The sequence below is a fragment of the Hibiscus syriacus genome, unplaced genomic scaffold, assembly GCF_006381635.1.
Source record: "Hibiscus syriacus cultivar Baekdansim isolate YM2019G1 unplaced genomic scaffold, ASM638163v2 tig00000916_pilon, whole genome shotgun sequence".
In the NCBI taxonomy this organism is placed as follows: Eukaryota; Viridiplantae; Streptophyta; class Magnoliopsida; order Malvales; family Malvaceae; genus Hibiscus; species Hibiscus syriacus.
This window is the reverse complement of record NW_024061833.1, coordinates 1,024,945-1,051,090: the sequence shown is the minus strand read 5'-3', so window position 1 is coordinate 1,051,090 and position 26,146 is coordinate 1,024,945. Positions and strand designations below refer to the sequence as shown.

The following is a 26,146-nucleotide window of genomic DNA, read 5'->3' as shown; positions in this document are numbered from 1 at the left end:
GTCAAACTCTTGCAATAGTAATATCCACCTAATGAGTCTAGGCTTGGCATCTTTCTTGTTCACTAAGTATATTATAGCTGAGTGATCAGTGTGAACTATGGATTTGGTGCCTATCAAGTGTGGCCTAAACTTTTCAAATGCAAATACCATGGCAATTAATTCTTTCTCAGTGGTGGTATAGTTTAATTGTGCTCATTCAATGTTCGACTGGCATAATATAACATGAAAGATTTTACCTCTACGTTGCCCAAGCACAGCTCCCACGGAAAAATAACTTGCATCACACATTAGTTCGAACGGTGCCATCCAATGTGGGGGAACTACGATCGGTGCAGGGATAAGTCTTTGCTTCAGCTCTTCGAATGCGCCATGGCATTTTTGATCGAATACAAACGGTTGGTAATGTTGCAGCAAGGTGCACAAGGGCTTGGATATTGTGGAGAAGTCCTTGATGAATCGTCTATAAAATCTAGCATGTCCAAGGAAACTCCGAATGCCCTTGATAGAAGTTGGTGGCGATAGCTTCTCGATCTTGGCCTTGTCAACCTCAATGCCCTTTGCAGAAATCTTATGGCCTAGAACAATGCCTTCAGTCACCATGAAGTGACATTTTTCCCAGTTCAGCACGAGATCAGCCTCCTGACATCGCTTCAGTACCTTTGCCAAATTGCCGAGGCAATTTTGAAAATCATCTCCAGAAACAGAAAAATCATCCATGAAAATTTCCAGGAAATCCTCTACCATGTCAGAAAATATGGCTTGCATGCAGCGCTGAAAAGTTGTCGGGGAATTACAGAGTCCAAAAGGCATTCTTCGAAAAGCATACGTGCCATAAGGACACGTAAATGTTGTCTTCTCTTGGTCATCTGGTGCGATGGCAATTTGATTATACCCCGAGTATCCATCCAAGAAATAATAAAATGCCTTGCCAACAAGTCAATCCAACATTTGATCGATGAACGGAAAAGGGAAATGATCCTTCTTGGTGGCTTTGTTGAGCTTGCGGTAGTCCATGCAGATTCGCCACCCGGTGACTGTGCGAGTAGGTAGCAACTCGGTATTTTCGCTTGTCACCACGGTCGTGCCTCCCTTCTTTGGCACACATTGGATGAGACTCACCCAAGAGCTATCCGAAATGGGGTAAATCACTCCAGCATCAAGCCATTTGAGAATCTCTTTCATCACAACTTGCTTCATGATTAGGTTCAATCTTCGTTGTGGCTCTATAGATTTGCCATGGCATTCCTCCAGCGGGATTTTGTATATGCAAATAGTTGGACTTATTCCCTTCAGATCTGCCATCGTCCATCCTAATGCTTTCTTATGCTGTGACAAAACACATAGCAAACTAGATTCTTGGTTAGGAGTAAGGGCAGAGGAAATAATCACATGCAAAATTTCATTACTACCCAGATAAGCATATTTAAGATGTTGTGGCAAATTCTTAAGTTCTAGGGTAAGAGCATGCTGTAATGAGGGCTTGGGAGGAACAAACTCTTCAAAATTAAGCGGTTCAAAATGCGTACCTGGGCTAGTTATGAGGAAGCTAGCCTGCTGCTCCTCTGATGAAAAATCATTAGGCTCTTCGGCCTTTGGGTCTTCGAATAACCCCTCATTAGGTCCCAGCTAAATGAAGTTGTCCTTGCAAAATTGATCTCCTTCTTTTTTGATTATTGTATCCACTTCTAAAATGCTTTAGCATTCTTCAGAATCATTCATGTACTTGAGGGATCGAAAGACATTCACAGTGACATGTTGATCGGCCACTCTCATGGTCAGCTCGCCCCTCTCGCAGTCAATGAGAATATGATCGGTAGCTAGGAAGGGTCTCCCCAAGATGATGGGTGTTGTGGCATCGACCTCACAGTCCATAATCAAAAAATCAATAGGAAAAAAGGACTTGTCAACCCGCACGTTGACATCTTCAATTCGCCCTTCAGGACGTATACGTGAACGATTGGCTAATTGCAAGATGACGGATATGGGTCTCACATTTCCTATCCCAAGCTTTAAAAAAACTGACTTAGTCATCAAGTTCACACTTGAGTCAAAGTCACATAGTGTCTTCCCAACAAATTTGTTTCCTATCGAACATGGGATGGTAAAACTTCTCGGATCATGTCTCTTCGGTGGCAGCTTGTTTAAGGATGAGCAAAATTCTTTTTCCGTGGCAATTGTCTCATACTGTTCAACCTTTCTTTTCTTGGTCACAATCTCCTTGAAGAACTAGCATATGTAGACATTTGTTCCATAGCCTCTAGAAAAGGAACATTGATTTGAAGTTGACTCAGAATGTCAACAAATTTTCTGAATTGAATATCCTCGTTATGTTTTTTTAGTCTTTGTGAAAAATGAGGTGGGGGTCTGGTTTCCTGTACTGATGGGGTGGGAACAGAATTTTCCTTGGCATTTTTTTTGCTCCCTCGGTCACTTTACTTGATGAACTCTCATCTTTATCCTCTTCCTCTGGTGCTTCTTCTAGCACTTCTTGATCAGCTTGTACAGTCTCAGGGGGTGAATTATCCTTTGATCTTCCCCCAAACTTGTCTTCGACATTAACTCGTGTACCACTTCGTAGAGTTAGCACACTACAATGCTCTTTGCCATGAGGTTTTGTGACTTTAGTTTCACTCGACAGATGTTTTGGTCGTCGTTCTTGTAATGCCGATGGAGGTTGCATGGTCTTGCAGCATTGTCTTCGTTGTTGCTATGAACTCTTGCATTGTGGCCTCTAAAGAACTAGTGTTAGATGAAGATGGCCCTCCCTTGTTGGAATTATGCCATGGCATATTCGATTGAAATCCCTGGGAGTCATTGAAATTCTGCTGCCAAGTTGGTTGATGGGCATTGCTGGTTCCTTGGTTTCCCCACGAAAAGTTTGGATGTTGATGCCATCCAGGATTATATGTGTTAGAATAGGGGTTGTTGTTACCTCGGTTGAAGTTGCCTACATAATTGATGGATTCTTGATTAGTCGGGCAGTCACTCTCATTGTGATTGTCGCGGCATAATAAACATGCTGAATGGGTTGCCTTCACTTCTCTCGCCTCACTTGGCCTTTGCAGATTCTTCAACATGTTGGTGATAGCAGCAAGTTGGGTGGACACGTTATCCTTAGAGTCTAGCTCGAAAGCTCCATGTGATTTGCGCCCAAGTCCAAGACTTGTGGATGGGAACTGATAATCGTTAGTGGCAACCATGTCTAGAATGTCAAATGCTTCTGCTGGTGATTTGTCAAGTAATGTCCCATTTGTCGAGGCATCTAGCATTATCCTCATGGGTGCATTAACTCCATTGTAGAACATCACCACTTGCGTTCAATCTTCAAAACCATGATTTGAACATTTACGAAGCAATGCTTTGTATCGATCCCAGCACTCATATATCGAATAGTCATCAGGTTGACGAAAAAGAAGCAATGTTGTTCCTCAGTTGGGTGTTCATGTTCGGAGGATTATACCGCAACAAAATTTTTTTGCACATATCAGTCCACGACTCCATTGAACCCGCTAGAATGCCATTCAACCAAGCTCTTGCTCGGTAACGCAGGGAATATGGAAATAGCTTTAATTTCAGAACATCTTCATGCACTCCTAGTTGGCGAAAAGAATTGCACACCTCCAAGAAGTTACGAATGTGCTGTCTGGCATTTTCATTTGGCATTCCCCCAAATTGCCCTATGGAGTTCAGCATATTAAACATGATAGGTTTGAACTCGAAGTGGGCTGCCTGAATTTCTGGTGCCACAATTCCAGGATTTAAGTCATCTAAGATCGGGTTTAAATGATCACGAATGGCACAAGGTCGAGCTGCATTCCCAGCATTTAGATTTGCCTCGGCATTCTGATCATCCTCATGACCAATGCCTTGATTTCTGATTTGATACATATTTGCACGTTGAGCACGTCTTCTTTGCCTAAAAAGCCTCTCGATCTCATGTTTAACCAGTTCTAATGGCTCGTCCGAATGTCTTCTGGTCATATACCGCGAAAAACCTGAAATAGATAAGGAAAATAAAAAGTAAAACTATTTAAAATAAATAAATAAAAAATAAATAAACAAGTAAAATAATAATGCTATGACAAAACAAATTAACTTTCAGTTGCCAATCCCCGACAACGGCGCCAAAAACTTGTCCGCTATTTGTGAGTACTATATATGGGTGCGGAAATATGTGCAAGTATACACAATTGAACAAGTAATACAATGATGAATGAGTATCGTCTCCACAGGGATTGGAAGAAATTGATAAGTTCAATCAAATCGCTTTACTATGTCACATAATTAAGTTAATAATGTTATTTGCAAATAAAAATCCTGTGGCAAAATGAATGGATATTGTGGAAATTGTCTGATGGTAATATGGTAGCAGTTTAAGATGTTATGGCAAATTGAATTGTGTTGAGTGCAATCAAATGTAAATGTAAAGTCAAAATAAATTGTAAATATTGGATTTTCTTATAAGGACTTTAGACTCCTCACACGACAAGTTACTATGAGAATGAGTGATAGGAGTCACTAAGGAAAATCTAAGTCCACTTCTCAGAATGATCTTACTTCTATGTCTAATCTGCCCGACAGAGTCTACTAGGGTGCCCTATGCTATCTCTAGTAAGGGACTCGACAGAGTGAAGATGCCTTGGCAAAATCGGTTGGCGTAAACCCCTGCAGTGATCCTATTGGTCCAGATAACATGATATGTCTTGGCAATACCTTTTTGCAACATCATTAACATCTAACTTATCGCTCATGCACAACTCCTTTTAGTCGAATGAAATCCTAGTCTTATCTCTATGGTGGATTAGGCCTAGTTATTATCTAAAACCCCTTGCTTATGTGGTTCCTCCCTAGTTTCTCTCGAACACTAAGGATGTTCTACCTAGGTATTGTCTCGAACACTAAGTAATCTCCTTAGGAATGACTACTCTCGTAGATCCTACAACCTTAAGGCACTAAGATTCATAAACAAAACAGAATATAACATAGAAAAATAATCATTCATTAAAGCAAAACTTAAATATCCAAAATAAACTCCCACCAAATAGGATTAGTTCATAGTGGGGGTTCGAAATAAGCAAGCACGAAGCAAGTTAATCCGTTCCTTACAACCCAAAAGATAAAATATGAAAGCAAAGAGCAAAGGGATGGATGAAAAGCCTTCGACGTGTACTGTCGGAGCTTCCCTCGGCCACCACGGACAGTCCCAGCGATCTAGCTCCTCTCGGACGCCTAGTTCGCCATTCCCTCTAGCTTGTCAACGGAGGAATGCCACGGAAAAAACGATTGACGGAAAAAGATAGAACTTTTTCTCTGAATTTTTAGGCTCTTGGCGGCTGTCTAAAAATCTCCAAGTCTCCTTAAAAAGTTAGGCTTAATCTTCTATTTATAGGGGAGAATGAACCTAGGGTTTTGCGTTAAAATTGCATTAGTACCCTAAAGTTCATTCCTTTTATGTGAGAGTCGGTGCAAAGATGGTAATTGGACCCTCCTTTATGGCTGATTGCATAAAGCACTTTTTATGCCATGACAATTGGCTCTTACTAAAAATATTCTTCTTTCGTTTTGATCGCTCTCGAAATGCCAACTGGTTCGGCATTTGCATTCTGCTCAACAGGCTCCTTATGTCATGGCATTTCCCTTTTGTTTTTCCTTGCTCCCAAATCCTGTACATCACCAGACAAACACCTTCCCCATAAAGCAGCACTGATTACAAAATAAAATGTCGCGACAAACAGAATTTCACCACATGCAACTATATGCTGCTAAATGCATCTATATGATCCTATATGAGCTTTTAGACAGTCAATAACTTAAGTGAAAAGGTCTCAAATATGACCTTTTTACGGAGTTACCAGTAATCCCAAATTCATGTAAAATTAGATCATTTTTATTAAATTGATGTCTAGATTTTTTTTGGTTAATTCAAATACTTAATGTTATAAATATTATCATTTTAAGTGGCCCAATCGTAACGGTCAATAAAAAATTTTGTTAACCGACATGTGTTACATTTATATAATTTTGAAATTTTTAAAAATTCATTGGGTCCCACCCACATCCTGCTTCTCTCCCCTCACACAACACCAGCCATCATTTACTTGAAGAAGATCAAACAGTCGGCCGATTGTCACTGTCCAAACGGCCGACCCAACTACCATTGTCTAAACATCTGGTCGATTGTCACTTCCAAAACGGTAAGCCAGAGGGATTTAAGAAAATTTTAGGAATTTGAATATTTGTGATTTCAGGGATTTAAGTTTAAAATTTTAGGGGATTAGGGCTACGACCGGTCACTGGTGGGTCCGTTGGTGGATGCTCATCGGGTAGTTCGATCAACGGAAAAGGGTTACGATCGACGTGAGTACAGAGATTTAAATAAGAATTTTCAAAGTTTTTGGACTTTTTTAAGATTTAAGGAAATTTTAAGATTTTTCTTTTAATTTTAAGTTTTTTTATTTAAAAAAATTATATAAATGCGACATATATTATTTAACGGACTTTTTTAACGACCGTTACAATCGAAGCACATAAAGTGGTAATGTTATAAATATTATCATTTTAAGTGGCCCAATCGTAACGGTCAATAAAAAATTATGTTAACCGACAGGTGTTACATTTATATAATTTTGAAATTTTTAAAAATTCATTGAGTCCCACCCACATCCTGCTTCTCTCGCCTCACACAACACCAACCATCATTTACTTGAAGAAGATCAAACAGTCGGCCGATTGTCACTGTCCAAACGGCCGACCCAGCTACCATTGTCTAAACATCTGGTCGATTGTCACTTCCAAAACGGTCAGCCATAGGGATTTAAGAAAATTTTAGGAATTTGAATATTTGTGATTTCAGGGATTTAAGTTTAAAATTTTAGGGGATTAGGGCTACGACCGGTCACTGGTGGGTTCGTTGGTGGATGCTCATCGGGTAGTTCGATCAACAGAAAAGGATTACGATCGACGTGAGTACAGAGATTTAAATAAAAATTTTCAAAATTTTTGGACTTTTTTAAGATTTAAGGAAATTTTAAGATTTTTCTTTTAATTTTAAGTTTTTCTATTAAAAAAATTTATATAAATGCGACATATATTATTTAACAGACTTTTAACGACCGTTACAATCGAAGCACATAAAGTGGTAATGTTTGTAACATTAGATATATGGATTGACCGGAAAAAAAATTTAAACACCTATGTGAAAAAACAATATAATTTACTTATTTTTATATTAACCCAAATAATAATAACGATAGCATTCTTTTCTAAATCCAACGATGCAATAAACTATACATGATTGTTCCTTTTAAGAAAAACCATGAGAGCTGAACCTCCAAACAAGCTGTAAAAACTATTAAATAAACCAACCCATGTCATGCTTTAGTTCCCACTTGACCCTACAACAAATACCTTCGAAAACTCTTCCCCCTTATGGTATCAAATTATGCTTTTCTTTTTTTAGCCCAATGTAAACCAATAACAACCAAGATAAATTATGTCACTACCGTTTGCTGCTTCTGGGAAAGGTCTTGATGCCGCTTGGCGGAATCTGGAGTCTCGCCATCGGTGCTTGTGTCCTCTTCCTCACTAATCAGGTATTTGTCAACTTGTGCAGCAGCTTGCCTTCCCTCTGAGATTGCCCACACGACTAATGACTGACCACGTCGACAGTCTCCAGCTGCAAAGACCCCATCCACGCTTGTTGCAAAGCGGCCGTATTCTGCCTTGAAGTTTGACCGATTGTCTTTATCCACACCTAATTTTTCTGCCACTGTCTGTTCAAATCAAAGAGCAAGAGAGTTTGATGAGCGATGCTAGGAAATTAACCAAAGCGTCAATAAGCATTCAGGTTCACAACGAGGCATTATGAACTGATTTCCACAAAGAAACATAAAGGGGGCAATGATCACAATACTGACCGGCTCAGGCCCGAGGAACCCCATAGCTAGCAGGACTAGGTCAGCCTCGATTATTTCCTCAGAGCCCTCAACTTCCTTGAATTGGAACTTCCCACTGGCATCCTTCTCCCAACGCACACGAACCACCTCGAGTCCTTTCACAGTTCCATTCTCATCTCCTATAAACCTCTTAGTCAAAACCTCATAGGTTCTTGGGTCTTTACCAAATCTGGTAGCAGCTTCTTGGTGCCCGTAGTCTACACGGAATATACGAGGCCACTGCAATTCCAAAAAATGAAAAAAAAAAAAAAAAGAGGAAGCAGTCAGATTTCTAGATTATTCCAATGAACACTGCTATACCAAGTACCACCACTAAATTACTTGGTTCCAAAGGCAAAGCAATCAGATAGCAAGTAAAGGATCTTACTGTTTCAAATGCAATTTTGTTGTCTAAAAAAAGAGGAAAATAAAAATTAAATAGTCCAGCACGAGCCCATATTCTATATTTTCATGCACATATTAAAAGCCGCAGTATAGAATCATTAAGAAACAAAGAATATAACTGACATACCTGTGGCCAGGGATTGCCAGGAGCTCTAGTCTGTGGTGGCTGAGGAAGTAACTCGAGATTGACAATGCTACTACATCCATGCCGGATAGATGTCCCTATGCAATCTGTACCAGTATCACCTCCACCAATGACTACAACTTTCTTTCCCTTAGCTGATATGTAGTTACCATCTTGGAGATCACTATCAAGCAAGCTTTTAGTATTTGCATGTAGGAACTCCATCGCAAAATGAACACCATATAAGTCTCGTCCTGGTACAGGAAGGTCCCTGCATCAAGCAAATAAATGCAATCAATTCTGCAACCATGTTATAATGAATATTATCATTTTGACCACCACCTTCTCATTGTAAGGAAAAGCAAAAACATTAACTTATCAAAAGATTTATCAAAAATCAACAGCTTTCTTTCTTCCCTCAAAGATTTACCTGGGTTTTGTGGCTCCAACTGCCAAAACAATGGCATCATTCTCCTCTCGTAGCCGTTCAAGGGAGTAGCTTGGGTCATTTCCAATATTGGCATTGACCACAAATTTAACTCCTTCATCAGCCATAAGGTTCACCCGTCGCTGAACTACATCCACCTTGTCAGTCTTCATGTTAGGGACTCCATACATCATAAGCCCACCAATTCTGTCAGCACGCTCATACACAGTGACTGAGTGACCCATTCTATTTAGCTGATCAGCAGTAGCCAAACCTGCTGGTCCACTTCCAATAATAGCAACGCTTTTCCTGCAGTAATAAATACATACGAACTTCTACTTTAGCGAAAGCATAAATTTCTAAAATATATCAATCTTGCAGAAAGGCAAAGCATCTCCTGAATCTAGCCATATTATTGGAAAAATTTACTTGAACCTTTAACAAAGGAACTAACTTTTTAAACGCAAGGTCTACTAGATAGACATACTGAAGGACACAAGCCATACCCTGTTCTATTGAGAGGAGGTCGTGGCACCATCCACCCTTCCTCAAATGCCCGGTCTATGATAGCACATTCAATACTTTTGATGGACACAGGATTTTCAATAATACCAAGCACACACGACCCTTCACATGGTGCAGGGCAGACTCGGCCAGTGAACTCTGGAAAGTTATTTGTCTCTAGAAGACGATCTAGTGCTTCCAGCCACCTATTTTGGTACACCAGTTCATTGAATTCAGGGATTTTGTTTCCAAGAGGGCATCCAGAGTTCTCCTGCATTTATTAAAAATGAATTAGATTTAAGCTGTGCTTTGGGTAAATTCATATCTAAAGTGACGAAAAAAGAGCAAAAAAGGTAACAGTACCTGATGGCAGAAAGGAGTACCACAATCCATGCAGCGAGCAGATTGCGTCTTTAAAAGTGGACCAGGTTTTGATTCCTCCATGACCTCCTTCCAGTCATTCATCCGAACATTAGGATCTCTATACTGAACGCCTTCACGTTCATAAGCAACAAAACCACGATGTTTCACAGCATCAGAAACCTGAGTTGGCCTCTGCACTGGTTCAGCCTCGACCGTCTACAATTACAAAAGCCAAATAAGATCATAGTATACAAACAGGCATTATGTTGATATCAACCAAATACCAGAAAGAAGGGAGAAAATATGCAATACACAAGGGTTTGTATAAATTCAATGAAAAAAATCCAAAAGATAAGCATGGGAAAGAAAAGTTTAACTAAAAAGAGGCAAAGACCCTTTTAAAGGAATGAAAGACTTGATAATGGCAAATACTGCATACCAGACTTGATTTCTCATTCAAAGAAGCAGCTGCCAACTTCTTGAGCTCTTCAAAAGCATCTTTTTCATTCAGCTCAGCTTCATCTTGATCCACAGCTTCTTCAGCATGTTCGAGTGCTTCCTTAGAGGCTTCCTCATCTTTCATCTTTGCCAGGACACGCTTGTAGTCTCTGGGGAAGACTTTTATGAATTTGGGCAGAAGATTTTCGAAGTCAGCAAGTACTTCTCTAGCTAACTGGCTGTTGGTATGACGCTGATGTTGCTGAATCATCATTTTAAGAGTGACAGTATCCTCTTCTTCTTCAACTTCATCAAGGTCTACCAGCTCAGTATTGCATCGAGATTGAAATTTTCCATCCACATCAAGGACATAAGCAATACCACCACTCATACCCGCAGCAAAATTCCTACCAGTTTTTCCAAGCACAACAACAGTCCCACCAGTCATGTACTCACAACCATGATCACCAACACCTTCTACAACTGCTTTGGCACCTGAATTACGAACACAAAATCTTTCTGCTGCCATTCCATTGAAATATGCTTCCCCACAAGTAGCTCCATAGAGAGCCACATTACCAATTACTATGTTTTCCTTGGGATCAAACTGGCTTCCATTAGGTGGATAAACTACAATTTTTCCACCTGATAATCCTTTGCCAACATAGTCATTGCTATCACCTTCAAGCTCCAGCATGATGCCAGGGCACAGGAAAGCTCCCAGGCTCTGCCCCGAGCTTCCTGAGAGTTTGATATGAATTGTACCTGCAGGAAGCCCCGCTAGGTAGTAGCGCTTAGTTACTTCATGACTCAGCATTGTTCCAACCGCACGGTTGACATTGCATATAGGTGTTTCAATGTATACAGGAAGACCTTTCTCTAGAGCAGCAGTAGATAGTTTAATGAGCCTTTGGTCCAAAGCCATATCCAAGCCATGATCCTGTTTTTGAATGCAATACTGAGCAGCTTCGGGGCGAATGTCAGCAGCAGGTCTAAGAAGCAAGGAAAGGTCAATATTCTGAAGCTTCTCATTACTACCAAGGACTTCCTTATCAACTTCAAGCATATCTGAACGCCCAACCATCTCAGTAACTGTTTGGAAGCCAAGCTCAGACATTATCTCCCTGACCTCCTCAGCTAGCATAAAGAAAAAGTTTATAACATGTTCAGGCTCTCCAGCAAATTTTTCTCTCAGCACAGGATCTTGAGTAGCAATGCCCACAGGACAGGTGTTCTTGTGGCATTTTCGCATCATAATGCAGCCCAGAGTTATTAGAGGGGCTGTGCTGAAGCCAAACTCTTCAGCACCAAGCAGTGCAGCAATGGCCACATCTCTTCCAGTTTTAAGTTGGCCATCGGTCTGCAGAACTGTACGACCACGAAGATCATTGGCAACTAGAGTTTGGTGAGTCTCGGCCAAACCAAGTTCCCATGGGAGCCCAGCATTTTTTATGCCAGTCCAACGTGAGGCCCCAGTGCCACCATCATGACCAGATATTAAGACATGGTCTGCATGCCCCTTGACAACCCCACTAGCAATTACTCCCACCCCAGCTTCAGATACCAGCTTCACACTGATCCGAGCCGATGGATTTGAATTCTGAAAATCCAAAGCATGAGTGTCAAATAGACAAAGCATCCAACAATAACATCATAAAATGTTGCATCCTAGTAAGAAACACAAACCAATTCTCAAAAACGGAGGGTAGAGTGAAGAACTCAGACCAAGTTCTCTTGGCATGTGTTTCTATTTTACTAGTAAGAAACACAAACCAATTCTCAAAAGTGGAGGGTAGAGTGAAGAACTCAAACCTCCGGTGCCCTGGCAGTCTCAAATATATACAAATGTATATATATATATATAAAGATAAGAGTACATAAACCTACCTTTAGATCATGAATTAGCTGCGCAAGGTCTTCAATTGAATAGATATCATGATGTGGAGGTGGACTGATAAGTCCCACACCAGCTGTAGAGTTTCTAGTGACTGCAATATCTCCTATTACCTTATGACCTGGAAGTTCACCTCCTTCACCAGGCTTGGCACCCTGCATAACAAAGAAAACTTAACGTAAAAGATAATCAATCTACAAAGAATAATTTACTTTGTTCGTATTTTTAATCTCACCAAATGTCAAATGTAGGTATCAGTTAATGGTGCAAAGTCACTCAAAGGTGCTTTGCATAAGACAGCATCATCTGCCAGGAATATAAATCCATAAACAAGAGGAACCTCTATTCCTAATGGAATAGAAGCACTAAATACAAAAAAGAATGTGTAGACACTGTTCCATATGAAAGATTAATACCTGAGCCATCTTTATTTGTAGTTCATCAGCATTTGTAAGGTAATAACTTGAAACTCCAAATCTCCCACTAGCAACCTGCTTAATAGCACTTCTTTTTGGATTCCTTGAACCATCAGAAAGAGGTTCCATACGAGATGGTTGCTCACCGCCCTCACCTATTAGCAAAATTTGAATTACAGATAAACTAACAAAAATCCATCATTTTTAGATCAAAGTTAGACATAGGAGTCTCAAATGAGCAGATATGTTAATACTTCTCTAAGAACTTACCAGTATTTGATTTTCCCCCAATTGTATTCATAGCAATAGCCAGGGCACTGTGTGCCTCCAATGATATTGATCCATAACTCATGGCCCCAGTACAAAACCGTTTTACAATTTCACTGGCAGGTTCCACCTCATCCAATGGAATTTTCACTCCCGACTCTTTGAACTTTAACATACCACGCAGATTACAGGTTTTGTTCAATTCATGAATACGCTTGGCATATTCCTTGTAGGCAGCAACACTATTACCCCTGGCAGCTTCTTGCAACTTCGCAATAGCAAAAGGATCATTCAGGTGAACTTCACCACCTTTCCTCCAGTGATAATCTCCTGGGTTAGGCAGTGCTACAGCTTCTGCACTTCCAGGAGCAGGAGCCCGAGAAGGGAAAGCTAACTCATGTAAATGAAGTGCATCACGAGCTAGCATCTCAAATGTTGCTCCTTCAACTCTGCTAGGAGTTCCTGCAAAACACTTTTCAATTACTTCTGAAGAAAGGCCCAACGCTTCAAAGATCTGAGCACCCTTGTATGACGCCAAAGTAGATATTCCCATTTTGGCAAGAACCTTCATCATTCCATAATTGCTTGCCTTGAAATACTTCTTCACCAGCTCTTCCTTCAAGAGGAACTCACCACTAGATTTAGGAGGAATCTTCCCATCTACCTGCAATCTCCAAATGGTCTCTATGGCCAAGTATGGGCAAATAGCATCCGCACCAAATCCAACTAGTGTGCAAAAATGATGCACTTCACGCGGTTCTGCAGATTCAACTATTAATCCAACTCGAGTACGCTCAAGATTTCTAACAAGATGGTGATGAACAGAACCAACAGCCAAGAGGGAGCTCACAGCAACACGCTTCGATGAAAAGGCTACATGTTTAACAGAGGTGAAAGTAGTTCATTAAATCATGATTCATGAATAGAAAAGATGACGGGCAATAGAGAAGGTGCAGAGCAAATTGCCACAAAAAGTTCAATCAAATAAAAGAATAAAAGTTCAGTTACAGTGAAGGGAAGAACGTAATACCTCTGTCAGAAAGCACCAGTAAAGTATAACCTTCCTTAATTGCATCTCGTGCTTCAGCACAAATCCTGTTCAAGGTTTCCTCTAATCCCTTCCTCCCACGGTCCTTTGAATAAGTTATGTCAAGAACTTTACTATGCCAACCTCTGAAATTCATCTTTTTGATTGCTTCTGTTTCTTCAATTGATAATAGAGGCCCCTTCAATGAAAGACGATGGCATTGCTCTTCTGTTGTTTCCGTTAGATCTCCTTCTGGACCAATCATGCATTCCATGGATGTCACTATTTTCTCTCGAATAGGATCGATAGGGGGATTGGTTACTTGAGCAAACATTTGCTTGAAATATTCAAATGTAAGCTTCTCTCGGTTGGACATAACTGCCAGAGGAGTATCATTCCCCATTGAACCAAGGGCCTCTGTACCATCTTTAGCCATAGGAAGAAGCAGCATCTCCAAAGCCTCAACTGTGTAGCTGCATGAAGGCCAGAAGAATATTACAGAATGTTACATTAAGAAATTTCCTTTGTGTTACGCATAGCTGAACAAATAGTTACATACCCAAAAGCCTTCAATGGAGCCAACAAACCATGAATTCCCCTGTTCTCTATGTTGTCATCATCAACGGAAGCCTTCAAGTCAGAGAATTAAACATCGGTAAGACTCTTTCGGAAAGAAAACTGTACTTGAGGAAGATAGAGAAAGAATTAATGAAAAGAAAACCAATCACTTACTGGCATAGTTCCAGCAATTGATGGAGGGACCCTCTCGGATTCCTGAACTGAATCAACAATGTCTTTGAGATTAATTTTTTGCCTCTCAAGCCATTCACCATAAGGTCTAGCAAGAGAATATTGCTGCTTCAAGGCTTCATCATCGACAACAATATGGTTCTCAAAATCTACCAAAAGCATCATCCCAGGATTTAGTCTTCCTTTTCTGAGTACATCTTCAGCAGGAATATCAACAACACCAACTTCACTGGCCATGATGACTCGTCCACTGTGTGTAACATAAAACCGACCGGGACGGAGTCCATTGCGATCCAATGTTGCTCCAAGGTAGCGACCATCGGTAACTGCAAATAAGTTTTTCATCAGTTGAAGAAGGCTGAAAGAATATATTAAATCCTTCAGAAAAAAAGGTTTAATTACATGATATGAGAGCAGGCCCATCCCAAGGCTCCATTAGAGCTGAGAAATACTCATACAATGACTTCCTATCAGGATCCATATTTTTGTCATTTTGCCAGGCTTCAGGGATCATCATCATTACTGCTTCTGGGAGACTTCTACCAGCTCGAACAAGAAGCTCAAGGACACCATCAAAAGCCCCTGCAAGCAAAGAAGGAAGAATAAAGATCATATACCTGCCGGTTAAAAGGACAACTAGTATCATCTGTTTGACATCCAAAACTTTGAAATGGGATGAGAAGAAAATGCAAGCACGAAGCAGAAATACAAGATAACCCAACTGCACAAGAAGAGATGCATAAGTTTACCTGAATCAGATGAACTTGCATCCACAATGGGAAGAAGCTTTTTCATCTCATTCTTCGAGAGACCAAGTTCCTTGCACTTCAATAAACCCTCACGAGCTTTCATCCTAAAGAAATACAAGAAATTCAACCAATGCCCTTTAATTGATAAATACAGACAAGGAGGAAAACATCTTATATAACAGTTCAACAAACCAGACAATACAAATTATTTGTCCTGTTCTTTTAGCTTTAATAGACAAATAACATTAAAAAAAATTTACTACAAAAAAAAAATTAAAAATATTACATACTTCAATAATATGACCTCATATACTTGTTGAACATAACAGCTTTCAAACACAACAGTCAAAACTCAAATTAGCATGCATTGTTCACTATTTATCAGATCTACCTTAAAGAGGAACAAAGGACCGCATGCAACCAACAAAAGAAGATTGACAGCTACAGAAATAAGATTGAAACGGGGAAAAGGGGAAATAGTAATTTATATGCATGTGACAATTAATCCAGAATTTCCATGTTCCTATGATACATACCAGTTTATATTCCCTCTAAGTGTATTAATTTCCCCATTATGGCCCAAGACACGCATGGGTTGCGCACGATCCCAGCTAGGAAATGTATTTGTTGAAAATCTAGAGTGTACCTGCATCAACAAAAGAAGTAGATTTGTCATTCACGGCCACCTCTGCTAAGAATGTAGGATTGATTTGGAAATGCATGATGAACACAAAATTTTTTGTTCAGGGCATTTCAAGAGTGGTATACTGCAGCGCTGAGACACAAATTTCACTACCCCGGGCTACCTCAACCAGACAAAAATTTCCCATCCACCAATAAATAAATAAAAGTCTCATCCTCACACAATCGATGATAAAGAGCATTGCAGAAAGTTTCTGCAAACATTATTTACTTGCAATGAGGTTTCTTATCAACTCACCGAAGGCATCCAATCCAGCATCCAAATTCATATAGTAAGTTATCAAGGGAGTGGAAGAACTTAAGAGATCATTCAAACCTCAATGCCTCAGAAGTCATCCCTCAACCTTGCATCCCTTCAATTACCGGTTGTTCCATGCTGTAAGTATTGAGTTAGTTAAGAAAGATAGAAGGTGAACAGGATAATATATTTACCAGGGCCATGTAGCTCGTAAACCTTTCATTGCCAAGATCAGCATAATAGTAGTTTGGAAGCTGGTCAGGCTTTAACTGCCCCTTATATACAACAGTCCTGCACCAACCAGGTACAGGTGTAAATATTTTTTACATACAGAACTGCAGGAAAACTTTTTGTTATGACCAAACCCAGGTTTCTAGAGGGCAAACCTTGAGGAAAGAGAACAAATATAGAAGTCTCTAACACCGCCATGTTGGAGGTTTAATGCAGCTCGGATAGCAACCATTGAAACCCTCCTTAATATATACATCTGTAAAAAGTTACTATATTAGCAATTTAATCAGGCATATAGAAACAACTTGTAATGCCGCTTACTCTAACTACTTGTATTCCTATAAAAATTCCATTTTCAGATTCTTATAAACCCTGAAATAATATTGATTAACTTATTCTAACAAATTGATGATAGCATGCGGTGGGAACAAGTTATTAAAACAAAGAAAATTATACCTACCTGTTGTTCAAGGTCAGCCTTTGATTTAGGTGTGCGTGTAAGAAACACTTGCTCAATAACAGGCTCTGTTAGCAAAGCAGAATTGCCAAGTCCTGAGTTATCTGTAGGTACAGCTCGCCACCCAAGCACTCTATGCCCAAGTGATTCAGCAACCTACAAAAGCCGACAAAATTCTCATCAACTGTTGTCAAAAGATATATACATTTTACCAAATCTTCCTATATATATTTAATGGATGAAAGTTTTCAAGTTAAACAAATAGTTGGACATTTTCAATTTAAAAGAAATGTATATGTGAGGTGAAAGGAGTGCTCTTTAGAAAAGGTAAATATTAGAGAAAAAAAAGGCAATCATTTATTTAATAAACACACAACACTATGACCTGTACTCAAAATACCAGAAATACACTTACAAGATCAACTACTAATATTTAAGAACTCTTCCAGCTTAGAAATATACCTTAGTGAATACGTTTTTGCTTTCTTCCCTTCGGCTTTCAGAAGAGGGTAAAAAGAACATGCCCACAGCGTATTCCCCTTGTGGTGGCAACTCAAACCCAACATCTTTTGCAACCTGATCACAGATAATTCAAAAATGTTCAAAAAGAAAGCATTTACTTCCCTAATAACTCCGTAATTGTTTTGAGCATTAAGGGGCACTTTCATTTATTATTCTTTCACACACTGACGCACAAAAGGTGGTTCAAACTTTAAACTTAAAAGAAATCTAAAGTGGAAATTTCCAGTAAGAGAATTTTATTGTTCCATCCATAGAATTCAATTCCAAACATGATTTTTTCCCTATTTTTTTCTTTAAAAAAAGGGAAATGGGATGAGCATTAAATGTAGATAACACGGACAAACCTCCTTATAGAAATCATGAGGAAGTGCCACAAGAATCCCAGCTCCATCTCCAGTATTTGTCTCACATCCACAAGCCCCTCTATGTGACATCCGTATCAACATCTCCAAAGCATCCGTTAACTAACAAATTCCATAAAAGAAAGTCGAGTCAAAACACTCAAAAATCTCGAAATACGCACATACATACGTATATAAACCAAATATAAATTACACGGCACACGTATACTAAAACATACAGTTTTGCGGCTGCTGTCACCGGATAGCTCAGCGACAAACCCGACCCCACACGAATCCTTATCAAAAGACGGATCATAAAGACCAAGAGGCTTCTCGGGCACACCGGACAATGCCGACCGAACCATCACCCGGAGCTTCGGAATCCGACCCGGCCCGTCCGAGTGCCAAAAGTGTAATTTGTCGGAAGAAGAACACCGCAATCGGGTTCCGAGAAACTTCTTCTCCAAAGCCGCCGAGGACCTTCTCGTAACTGAAAGTCGAGCGTTTCTAGTTTTACGGTGGATTGAGAGAGTAACATTCAGCTGAGGATTAAGATAAGATTTGCTGATTGAAGGACGCGGTAAACAGCTGTTTCGATCTTGAAGAAGAGAGCTAGACGTCGACAGGGACGACATTTTTTTCTCAAAAAAACAGGGGTTCACCAAATACTTGTTCTCGTAATAACAATTCACAGAGTTTGCTTTCCAATAAGATCAGAACATTTCGGAATGGAAATCTAGCATCGTTCTCAGATTCAGATCTGACAACAAGTATGGAGAGATCTGAAAATAGGACGGATTTCAAATGAAATTTTTGAAGTATTTTTCTGATTGATTCCGGGGAAATGAAAACGAAGTATCGAAATACTTCAGGTTTGAGTTTTAAAATCCAGTTCAAGCAAAAATCAAATCCTTCAAATCGATAGAGGTTCTTTCACAGATATGAAACATCGACGGGTTCTCCAACACCGATCTTCGAATCAATCGAACCAGGAATCGAAATTCCCTCTCCGATCAAATCGCACGAAATGAAACCAGAAAATGCACGAGAAAACTACAAAAGGGGGAGGAAAACAAGAGAAAAATACAGAGCAGATCCGACCTGAGACGCTGCTCTTTTAGATAGCCTTCGAAGAAATGAGCACTTGATTTATATAGAAAAAAAATAATAGTAAAATAAGAGAATTTATTTTTCAGTGACAAGTACGTGGGGGCCACAGTTTTGGGGAAAGCCCTAAAGAAATTTACCTCTGTACCCCAAACAACCCCGTTACAATAGAGATGTGACAGCTCATGGTTCAAAAAACCGCCACGTGTACGTTTTGAACCTATGCGGCACAGCGACGGAATGAGATAAACAACCTGGGAGTTGGCTGCTTTTGTCGTTTTAATAAGGTTTGGGAAAATTAGGTTCGGCTCCGAGCCTCCGCAAACTGTGTCACTGTGCATGAGTTTAATTTAAAAATTGAAAATGAAATAAAATATTTTGACTCCTTTTTCATTGGGATACACAAGTATTCATTGTTTTAAATGTAAATTGTAGGTTAAGAAAAAATATATATTAAAATAAAATATATTTTTATTTTAAATCTTAAAGAGCGATAAGGGTAGTTTGGTCAAAAATAGCTTATTAAAAATAAGGTAGGTAATTAGACACGTCATGTAAAAGTGAAAAACTGTTTAACTGGATAAACACTGGACGCGGCCAATAGTATATGTATTTTAGCCGCCTACTGATATAAACAAATAAGTTCCCAAATTAATTTTTTTTCTTATTAAATTTATTTATTACCATAATTAAAAAATAAAATCAGACTAATGATATATGTTTTATTCCATATTCTAAAAAATCTAAATAAATAAATAAATTCAACACTTGTAAATGTTCTGAACTTATCTGTGTGGTTTTTTATTTTTGAAAATAATTAAAGTGATTTACTTGGAATTTCTAATTGTTATGCTATAAATATTCAAATTTTGTAAGATATTTTTATTATAGAATGAGAATTATATTTAAAATATAATAATTTTTAAACAAATCGGATATTAAATTATATATATACCAGAAGCTAATTATTTTTAGTAGATAATAATTTTAAATTTAATTTTAGAATTTAAAACTTTTTACTAGCATTATCAATACATTTAATTAGATTTAATTTAAAATATTAAAATCACATCCTCTGAACAATTCAAATATGATAGTGATTTAAAGATAAATATAATTAAATTATTTATACTAAACGGTAATTAATTTTTACTATGGCATACCTTTAAAGTTTAAATGTACTAATATAATAATAGGTTTACACTTTTTAGTAGAGGATAATTGATGCATAAAATTATTTTTAGTATAGTATATTAAAATTATTTATACAATATTATAAGAACTAAATTAAATAAATTTTCACATCAAACTAAGTTACCTTAGTAATCAAATGGATAATTGTTATCTCTAGAGTTCTCATATTCAAACACTAAAGACTATAAAAGTATTTGAATTATTATCATAAGTGATTGTGAATTTTAGAACAAACTTACACTTTATGGATAACGAAATCAAAAACTAATTGCGTCACATGATTTCACTTTTTGATCATTCTACATACTAACATTATCTTTAAGGTAGAACTTGGTTTAATTATAAATTTAGATTAAAAAATATATTTGTTTAAAATATGGACATGCTCGAGTTTTGATATTTAATATTTGAGTTCGATTCGTTCTTTTAGTGAGGGATTTGGTTGTGTTTGATTTTAGTTCACCTCTTTAATTTAAGTGGAGAATAGTTAAGAAATTATGGTGATCGTAATTATTTTTTAAATCAATTTCGGATGGAAGTAATTGTTACAATTACTCTAAGATAAGAAAAAAAATGAGAACTAAAAATAAGATCCTTCCTTTCATCATCGTTCCATGTGCTTGTGTCATATGATTATTATTAGGGATGTAAATGAACAAAACGTTTGATGAAATGTTCATCAAATTTTTGTATAACATTTGTTTATTAAGTTAAATAAACGAGTATGGACAGTAATTTTATGCTCATTTAATAAAAAAATGAACACGAGTATAAGAGGGTTTGATTCGTTTATATTCATGAACAAACTCATTTATCGATTCATTTATAAGCTCGTTTACCTAGTTCTTCTTTTCCTTTTATCTTTTTTTATATTTTAAAAATTGGTAAAGGCAATGACTAAATTAAATACATGGTGAATTTTAGAGCTTAAATTGTGAAGTATAAAAAGCTTAAATACTAGTAGTGTAATTTCATCTTTTGACAAACGTGTTTGTGAACTCTAAAAAAATATATTTGTGAATACTAAATGATCGTACACAAACACATTCAAAAATAAACAAATGAATACAGACATAAAATTAAAATTTTAAAAGAACATACATCAAAATATGATGATAAATGTAAGGGTTTTTAAGGGTGGGCATTTGCCCACCTTGAAAATTGAATCTCTTTATTAATGATGGTTCCATGTAAAAAAAATCTATTATATATATATATAATCATTTTAAAAAATATTTCTAAATCTATCTTTAAATATAAATTCATTTAAAATAAACAAATAAATATATATTATCTTATTTTTTAAAATTTTCATTTGTACCCCAATAGTGACAGTGGGGGGGATATAGGTTATTTATCTGATCAAACATCATAGGCTGATCTTTTATCAGGTGACATAGCGACTGTCAATCCTATCTCATTTAACTATTAGGTAGTTCGTCCCACCACACGCATACAGGAACTCGAAAGTAAAACATAGAATAGTGACGGGTTGTTTTTGCAAACAAAGTGTACAAGGACTTATTATTATCAAATGTGCGAGAAGTCCGGATAGAGAAAGAAAATGCCCAAGTTGTCCTTGGTTTTTCAAAAAAAACCAGAGTATGTTCCAGTTCGTTTTCACGTCTCCGTCTTGAAAGTCCACCTCACGAGGAGGACCGCTAACCTCACTGTTCAGTTTCCGCTCGTGAGGCAACTATCCACTCCAATTTCAGACACGTGTCGGTAGACTATCCACCAAACACGAGATGGCATTGGAATGGTTGCCACCAACCCTCCTTATAGCACGATGGATTTTGAAAGTTGGTTAGGTGGGTCAAAGTGCAACGATTAAAAATGTCTCGAGGTGAGAAAATGGGGACGAAAGTACTTTTATGTCCATATTTATCATCCATGGTTTCCACATGTTCACTTATTTTATAATTATAAATGTTTTATGTTCGTTTATAACAAATATTGTTTTTAAGGTTTAAATTTAAATTATTTTAAAAAAATAAAATGTATTTTTTTATATTAAATATCTATCGGTTTCATATATTGAGGATAGGTCTTTCCCGTCAAATCGTCATTATGGTGAATTGCATTCTATGTAACACCCAATCAATTATTTTAATCATTCATTTTTGTCATCTTTCCCGAGTCACAGGTTAGATGGTAGTAACCATCTTCTTAACCGGTGTTAAGCATAAAAAGCAAAATATTGCTATAATGAAAGTATTAACTTGATTTTAAAGGGACATTTGATTCGTAAAAAAACCATTACTAGGAAATAATTTTTTTAGAACAATATATTTACGTTTAGTTTAAGAAAGGGAATAAAGTATTTCTTATAATAGTATTTCTTTAGTTTTTTTATATCATTCCCTCCCTTTTTCTTTGATATTAGACAATTTTCTCCTAAAATACTTTATTACTCCTGGAATATTATAGTTATTTCAAAATTATCATTTTTTAATATAATTATACGTGTATAAATCTTTTTTATTATTATTTTTAATAAAGAGAGGTCGAGGCCAGTAAATTAACTTATTACATAGTTAGAAGGATGGCTATAAACATCTCTAGATAAAATCAGTAGCAGAAGTGTTGGAGGAGATTCGAACACTTGAAGCGAATAGCAAGGCCTCGACGAGCATGGACAGAGCTATGTTGGGATCTAAAGGGGTCACGGCCCCTGTAAAAATTTTATATATTCGATAGATTTTAGTCTAATAGTATTTTAGTTTATGTAAAAATAAGTTTTTAATTAAAAAAATACACGAATTTATTAAATATTTAAATAAATAAGGGTCAAACTAAAGTATGATAAGTTCATATTCTCAAAATTTTTAGTCTAATAAGAATTTAGGTCATTGTAAATTTAAATATTATACAAATTAGATATTTCGACTCCTACCCATTAGCTCTGTCACGGTCGACAAGGGTTTAGCCATGAAATCAGCTATCGAATTTGCTTCAAGTGACAAAATCGACAAGCCATGCTTTATTACGTGGAATTAAGACAAAATCGACAAGCCATGCTTTATTAACCATGTCAGCAATGGATCTGATCAAAGAAAAAAAAACTCTCAACTAAAGGAGGAGAGAGTAAGGCGTGCACATCAACATTATCAATTTGTGTCACAACACGTTCAAAGTCATGCAGCCATACAAGTTTTAAACCCTAAAAAACACCCAAATTATGCATGAAGGACGGAAGATATACCTAACTTCTTGTTATAAGCCAAGGATAGTTTCCATGATGATCTCGAATTATCCTTCTACTGATCCAAAACCAGTTTCTAATGAAACTTATGCATCCAGACTTAAACAAATTCAATTCTTAATACTTATTATAAAATAATATGAACATATAAAATAAATAAATAAATATATAAATTATTTTAATTATTTATAATGTATGCGTTTGATTCAAGTTCTATTTTTGGTATATATATATTTTTTTATAATTAATTTTAATAGAAGATTTTATATATTTTATTTTTACGTTTTTTTTAATTTTATTAAATAATTTGGATAGATATTTTGTTTATTAATTTTCTACGTTTATTTTTATTAAATAAAATTGGACAAAACTTTCATAAAATATATGAATTAGAAATAATAGATAAGATTATATTTTCTTTGAACTTTCATGTAAATAGTTTCACTCTAAGTTTAAGAATTCAACTTGTTAATAAGAAAATATATCTCAATGACAATTTGATAAAATATACATTATTTTTATCATATGTTTTTCCAACCAAGCATTATAATCTCATATTTCTGTCAGACAAACTAAACAAAGTAACATAAGTAGTATTTGTTCAAAAGATTCTTAACCATTTGATAATGAGCGCTCATACACTAATGCAAATGTGATGTTCGAACCCGAGACTTTAAGAAATAACAATAATCTCGTAACCATTAAAATTGTTTGGTTCATGCATGAAAATCGTAAACTTAATTATATAATTAAACCAAGGATGGATTCAGAAATTTATGTCATAGGGTGCAGACTTAAGAAGTTATATTAAAAATCTAGGAGGTAAGGAGTTATAAAATTTTAGCACGTGCGATATTAGATAATCAATAAAAAAATTAAATATAAAAGAATTCAAAATTTTTAGAGTGTGATCACACAACAATATCCCTCTGTCCATCTATGAATTAAACGAGGAGAATAATCATATCACTTAACCTCATGATTTTATTTTACTACTAGTTTAATATCATGTTGCCAATGAAGTCTTAACACAATTGGTAAAAGCATATATTTCGGGTCCTTATATATCTAGGTTAAAAGTCTCACCCTATATAATTATTCAACTTGTAGTATTTTTTTTTCAACAATTCTTATTTAAGGGAGAGAAAAACGAATTCTATTCTGCAACTTTTAATATTTTAAGTTATTCTTCAACTTTTAATATTTTAAGTACGTGCACAAATTAAGTGATATCCGTTAAAAAGGAATTGTTGTTCATTATAGATGTTAGAGATGTGAGCGTTCAATGTTAAGAGGTTAAGAATTATTTTTAAACAAATAATGTACTTTACTTACCGCAAATTAATTCAAAAAAATATATATATTAAGCATGAACGGGATTAAGGTGTGGGCTCGATTCTCCTCAACCTTATTTGCTGTCTAATTTTAGTTATATATATTCAATATTCATTAATTAGTTCTTCAAGTTTTATTTACTCTACAATCAAATCCTCGACATAATTAAGATCTCTAATCGAGTCATTATATGATGCCTAAACATTTAAAGATAAGTTATAATATATTTTATGTCTGATACTTATAAAATCACTTCAAAAATATAATATTTGATTGTCATAAGTTTCGACTAATGTAATAAGAGATATAAATAGAAAATATATAAAAATAAATTATTTTTATAGTTATAAGCAATGATATATCTACATGAAATCTAAATTTTTTCAATTAGTTATATTAATAGTGTTCATCCTGAAATTTTATTTGTTATCATCTCATTCAAAAATTTTATATTATTAATATATGTATATCTATTCTAAAAAATATTTATAGACAGTCACTAATTATAACACAAATAACACGATATTTAATTATTTGAAACTCTGTTGAGTTTAACTTTGTAACATTAAGATGTGAGCAAGTGGGCGAGTGGGACAGCATTTTCATCTTCTTTGACCAATAACGTTGATACACACGAAAGGGCTCCATAACTCACTGTCGAGTCTCGACCCTTAGAAACTTCAAAGGATATACGTATTGCTCGCGCTTATCACTAATGCTCTCTTTAACTAATCAAACGGCCACCTTCTTTTTCTTTCTTTTCTTCTACTTTTTATTTTTAAATTTATTTCTCACCCATTACTAGTTTGACCGTTTTGGTTCGTTCATGTATGTGCCCCTCTTCTTTCTCTTTCTTCAATTATCAAGAATGTATAATTGTAATCAAGTTTAAGAAGGTAATTAAATTATTTAATTATTATATAAATAATATTTGTTAAAATACTATTATTTAAAATAAACACATTTATAATAGTAATTAAAATAAAATAAGATAATAAAGTGATTGTTGTGATATTGAAATTTGTTATTTTAGATGGATGAGTCTACATCGTACATCACACATCGATATGTATCGGTATAAATTTATAAATAATCATTAAACTATGATAAAATGATTTTTTTAGTCATTTAACTTTAAAAAAAATTATAAAATGAATATTAAATTTTATATTTCGTTAAAAAAAGTATTGACACTTGATTATCGTTAAGAGCTAATGTGACATATTAAATAAATAAAAAAATCTCATTTGCTCCATCAATTGTGACTAAAATTTTATTTTTGATATTTTCAATAATTTTAAGTAATAATTCCAAAAACTATGAATTAATAAATTCATATTTTAAACATTTATAATTTTATGAATTAAAAGATTAATTATAAAGTTATAATTTTTTAAAAAATACTTTTATAATTTTAAAATTGAATCATTAATTTATATATATATATATATATATATATATTATTTTTTAGAATTATTATTTCAAAATATTGAAAATATCAAAATAAAATTTAGTT

General features: G+C 36.0%; 1 protein-coding gene across 4 annotated transcripts in view; it reads right to left on the bottom strand.

The window, feature by feature from the left end:
- The window catches only part of LOC120117517 (glutamate synthase [NADH], amyloplastic-like), a 33,163-nt gene extending 14,739 nt beyond the window's left edge, over positions 1-18,424 (bottom strand). Inside the window, exons 1-22 of one of the 4 annotated variants that reach the window (XM_039137795.1) lie at positions 18,029-18,424; positions 17,793-17,912; positions 17,389-17,502; positions 16,930-17,082; positions 16,625-16,725; positions 16,433-16,529; positions 15,835-15,944; positions 15,299-15,402; positions 14,952-15,131; positions 14,532-14,875; positions 14,359-14,429; positions 13,803-14,272; positions 12,776-13,645; positions 12,506-12,660; positions 12,083-12,244; positions 10,197-11,795; positions 9,758-9,973; positions 9,397-9,665; positions 8,894-9,199; positions 8,467-8,734; positions 7,917-8,174; positions 7,482-7,772 (exon numbers count right to left, since the gene is read on the bottom strand). In XM_039137795.1, coding sequence (XP_038993726.1) covers positions 7,491-7,772; positions 7,917-8,174; positions 8,467-8,734; positions 8,894-9,199; positions 9,397-9,665; positions 9,758-9,973; positions 10,197-11,795; positions 12,083-12,244; positions 12,506-12,660; positions 12,776-13,645; positions 13,803-14,272; positions 14,359-14,429; positions 14,532-14,875; positions 14,952-15,131; positions 15,299-15,402; positions 15,835-15,944; positions 16,433-16,529; positions 16,625-16,725; positions 16,930-17,082; positions 17,389-17,502; positions 17,793-17,912; positions 18,029-18,424 — 6,645 coding nt within the window. In that variant the 3' untranslated portion in view covers positions 7,482-7,490. Of the gene's footprint in view, positions 1-3,962; positions 3,974-7,477; positions 7,773-7,879; positions 8,175-8,466; positions 8,735-8,893; positions 9,200-9,396; positions 9,666-9,757; positions 9,974-10,196; positions 11,796-12,082; positions 12,245-12,505; positions 12,661-12,775; positions 13,646-13,802; positions 14,273-14,358; positions 14,430-14,531; positions 14,876-14,951; positions 15,132-15,298; positions 15,403-15,834; positions 15,945-16,230; positions 16,285-16,432; positions 16,530-16,624; positions 16,726-16,929; positions 17,083-17,388; positions 17,503-17,792; positions 17,913-18,028 lie in introns of those variants that run through there. The other 3 variants (XM_039137799.1, XM_039137791.1, XM_039137806.1) reach the window with 3 other exon arrangements.
- Positions 18,425-26,146: the final 7,722 nt, after the last annotated feature.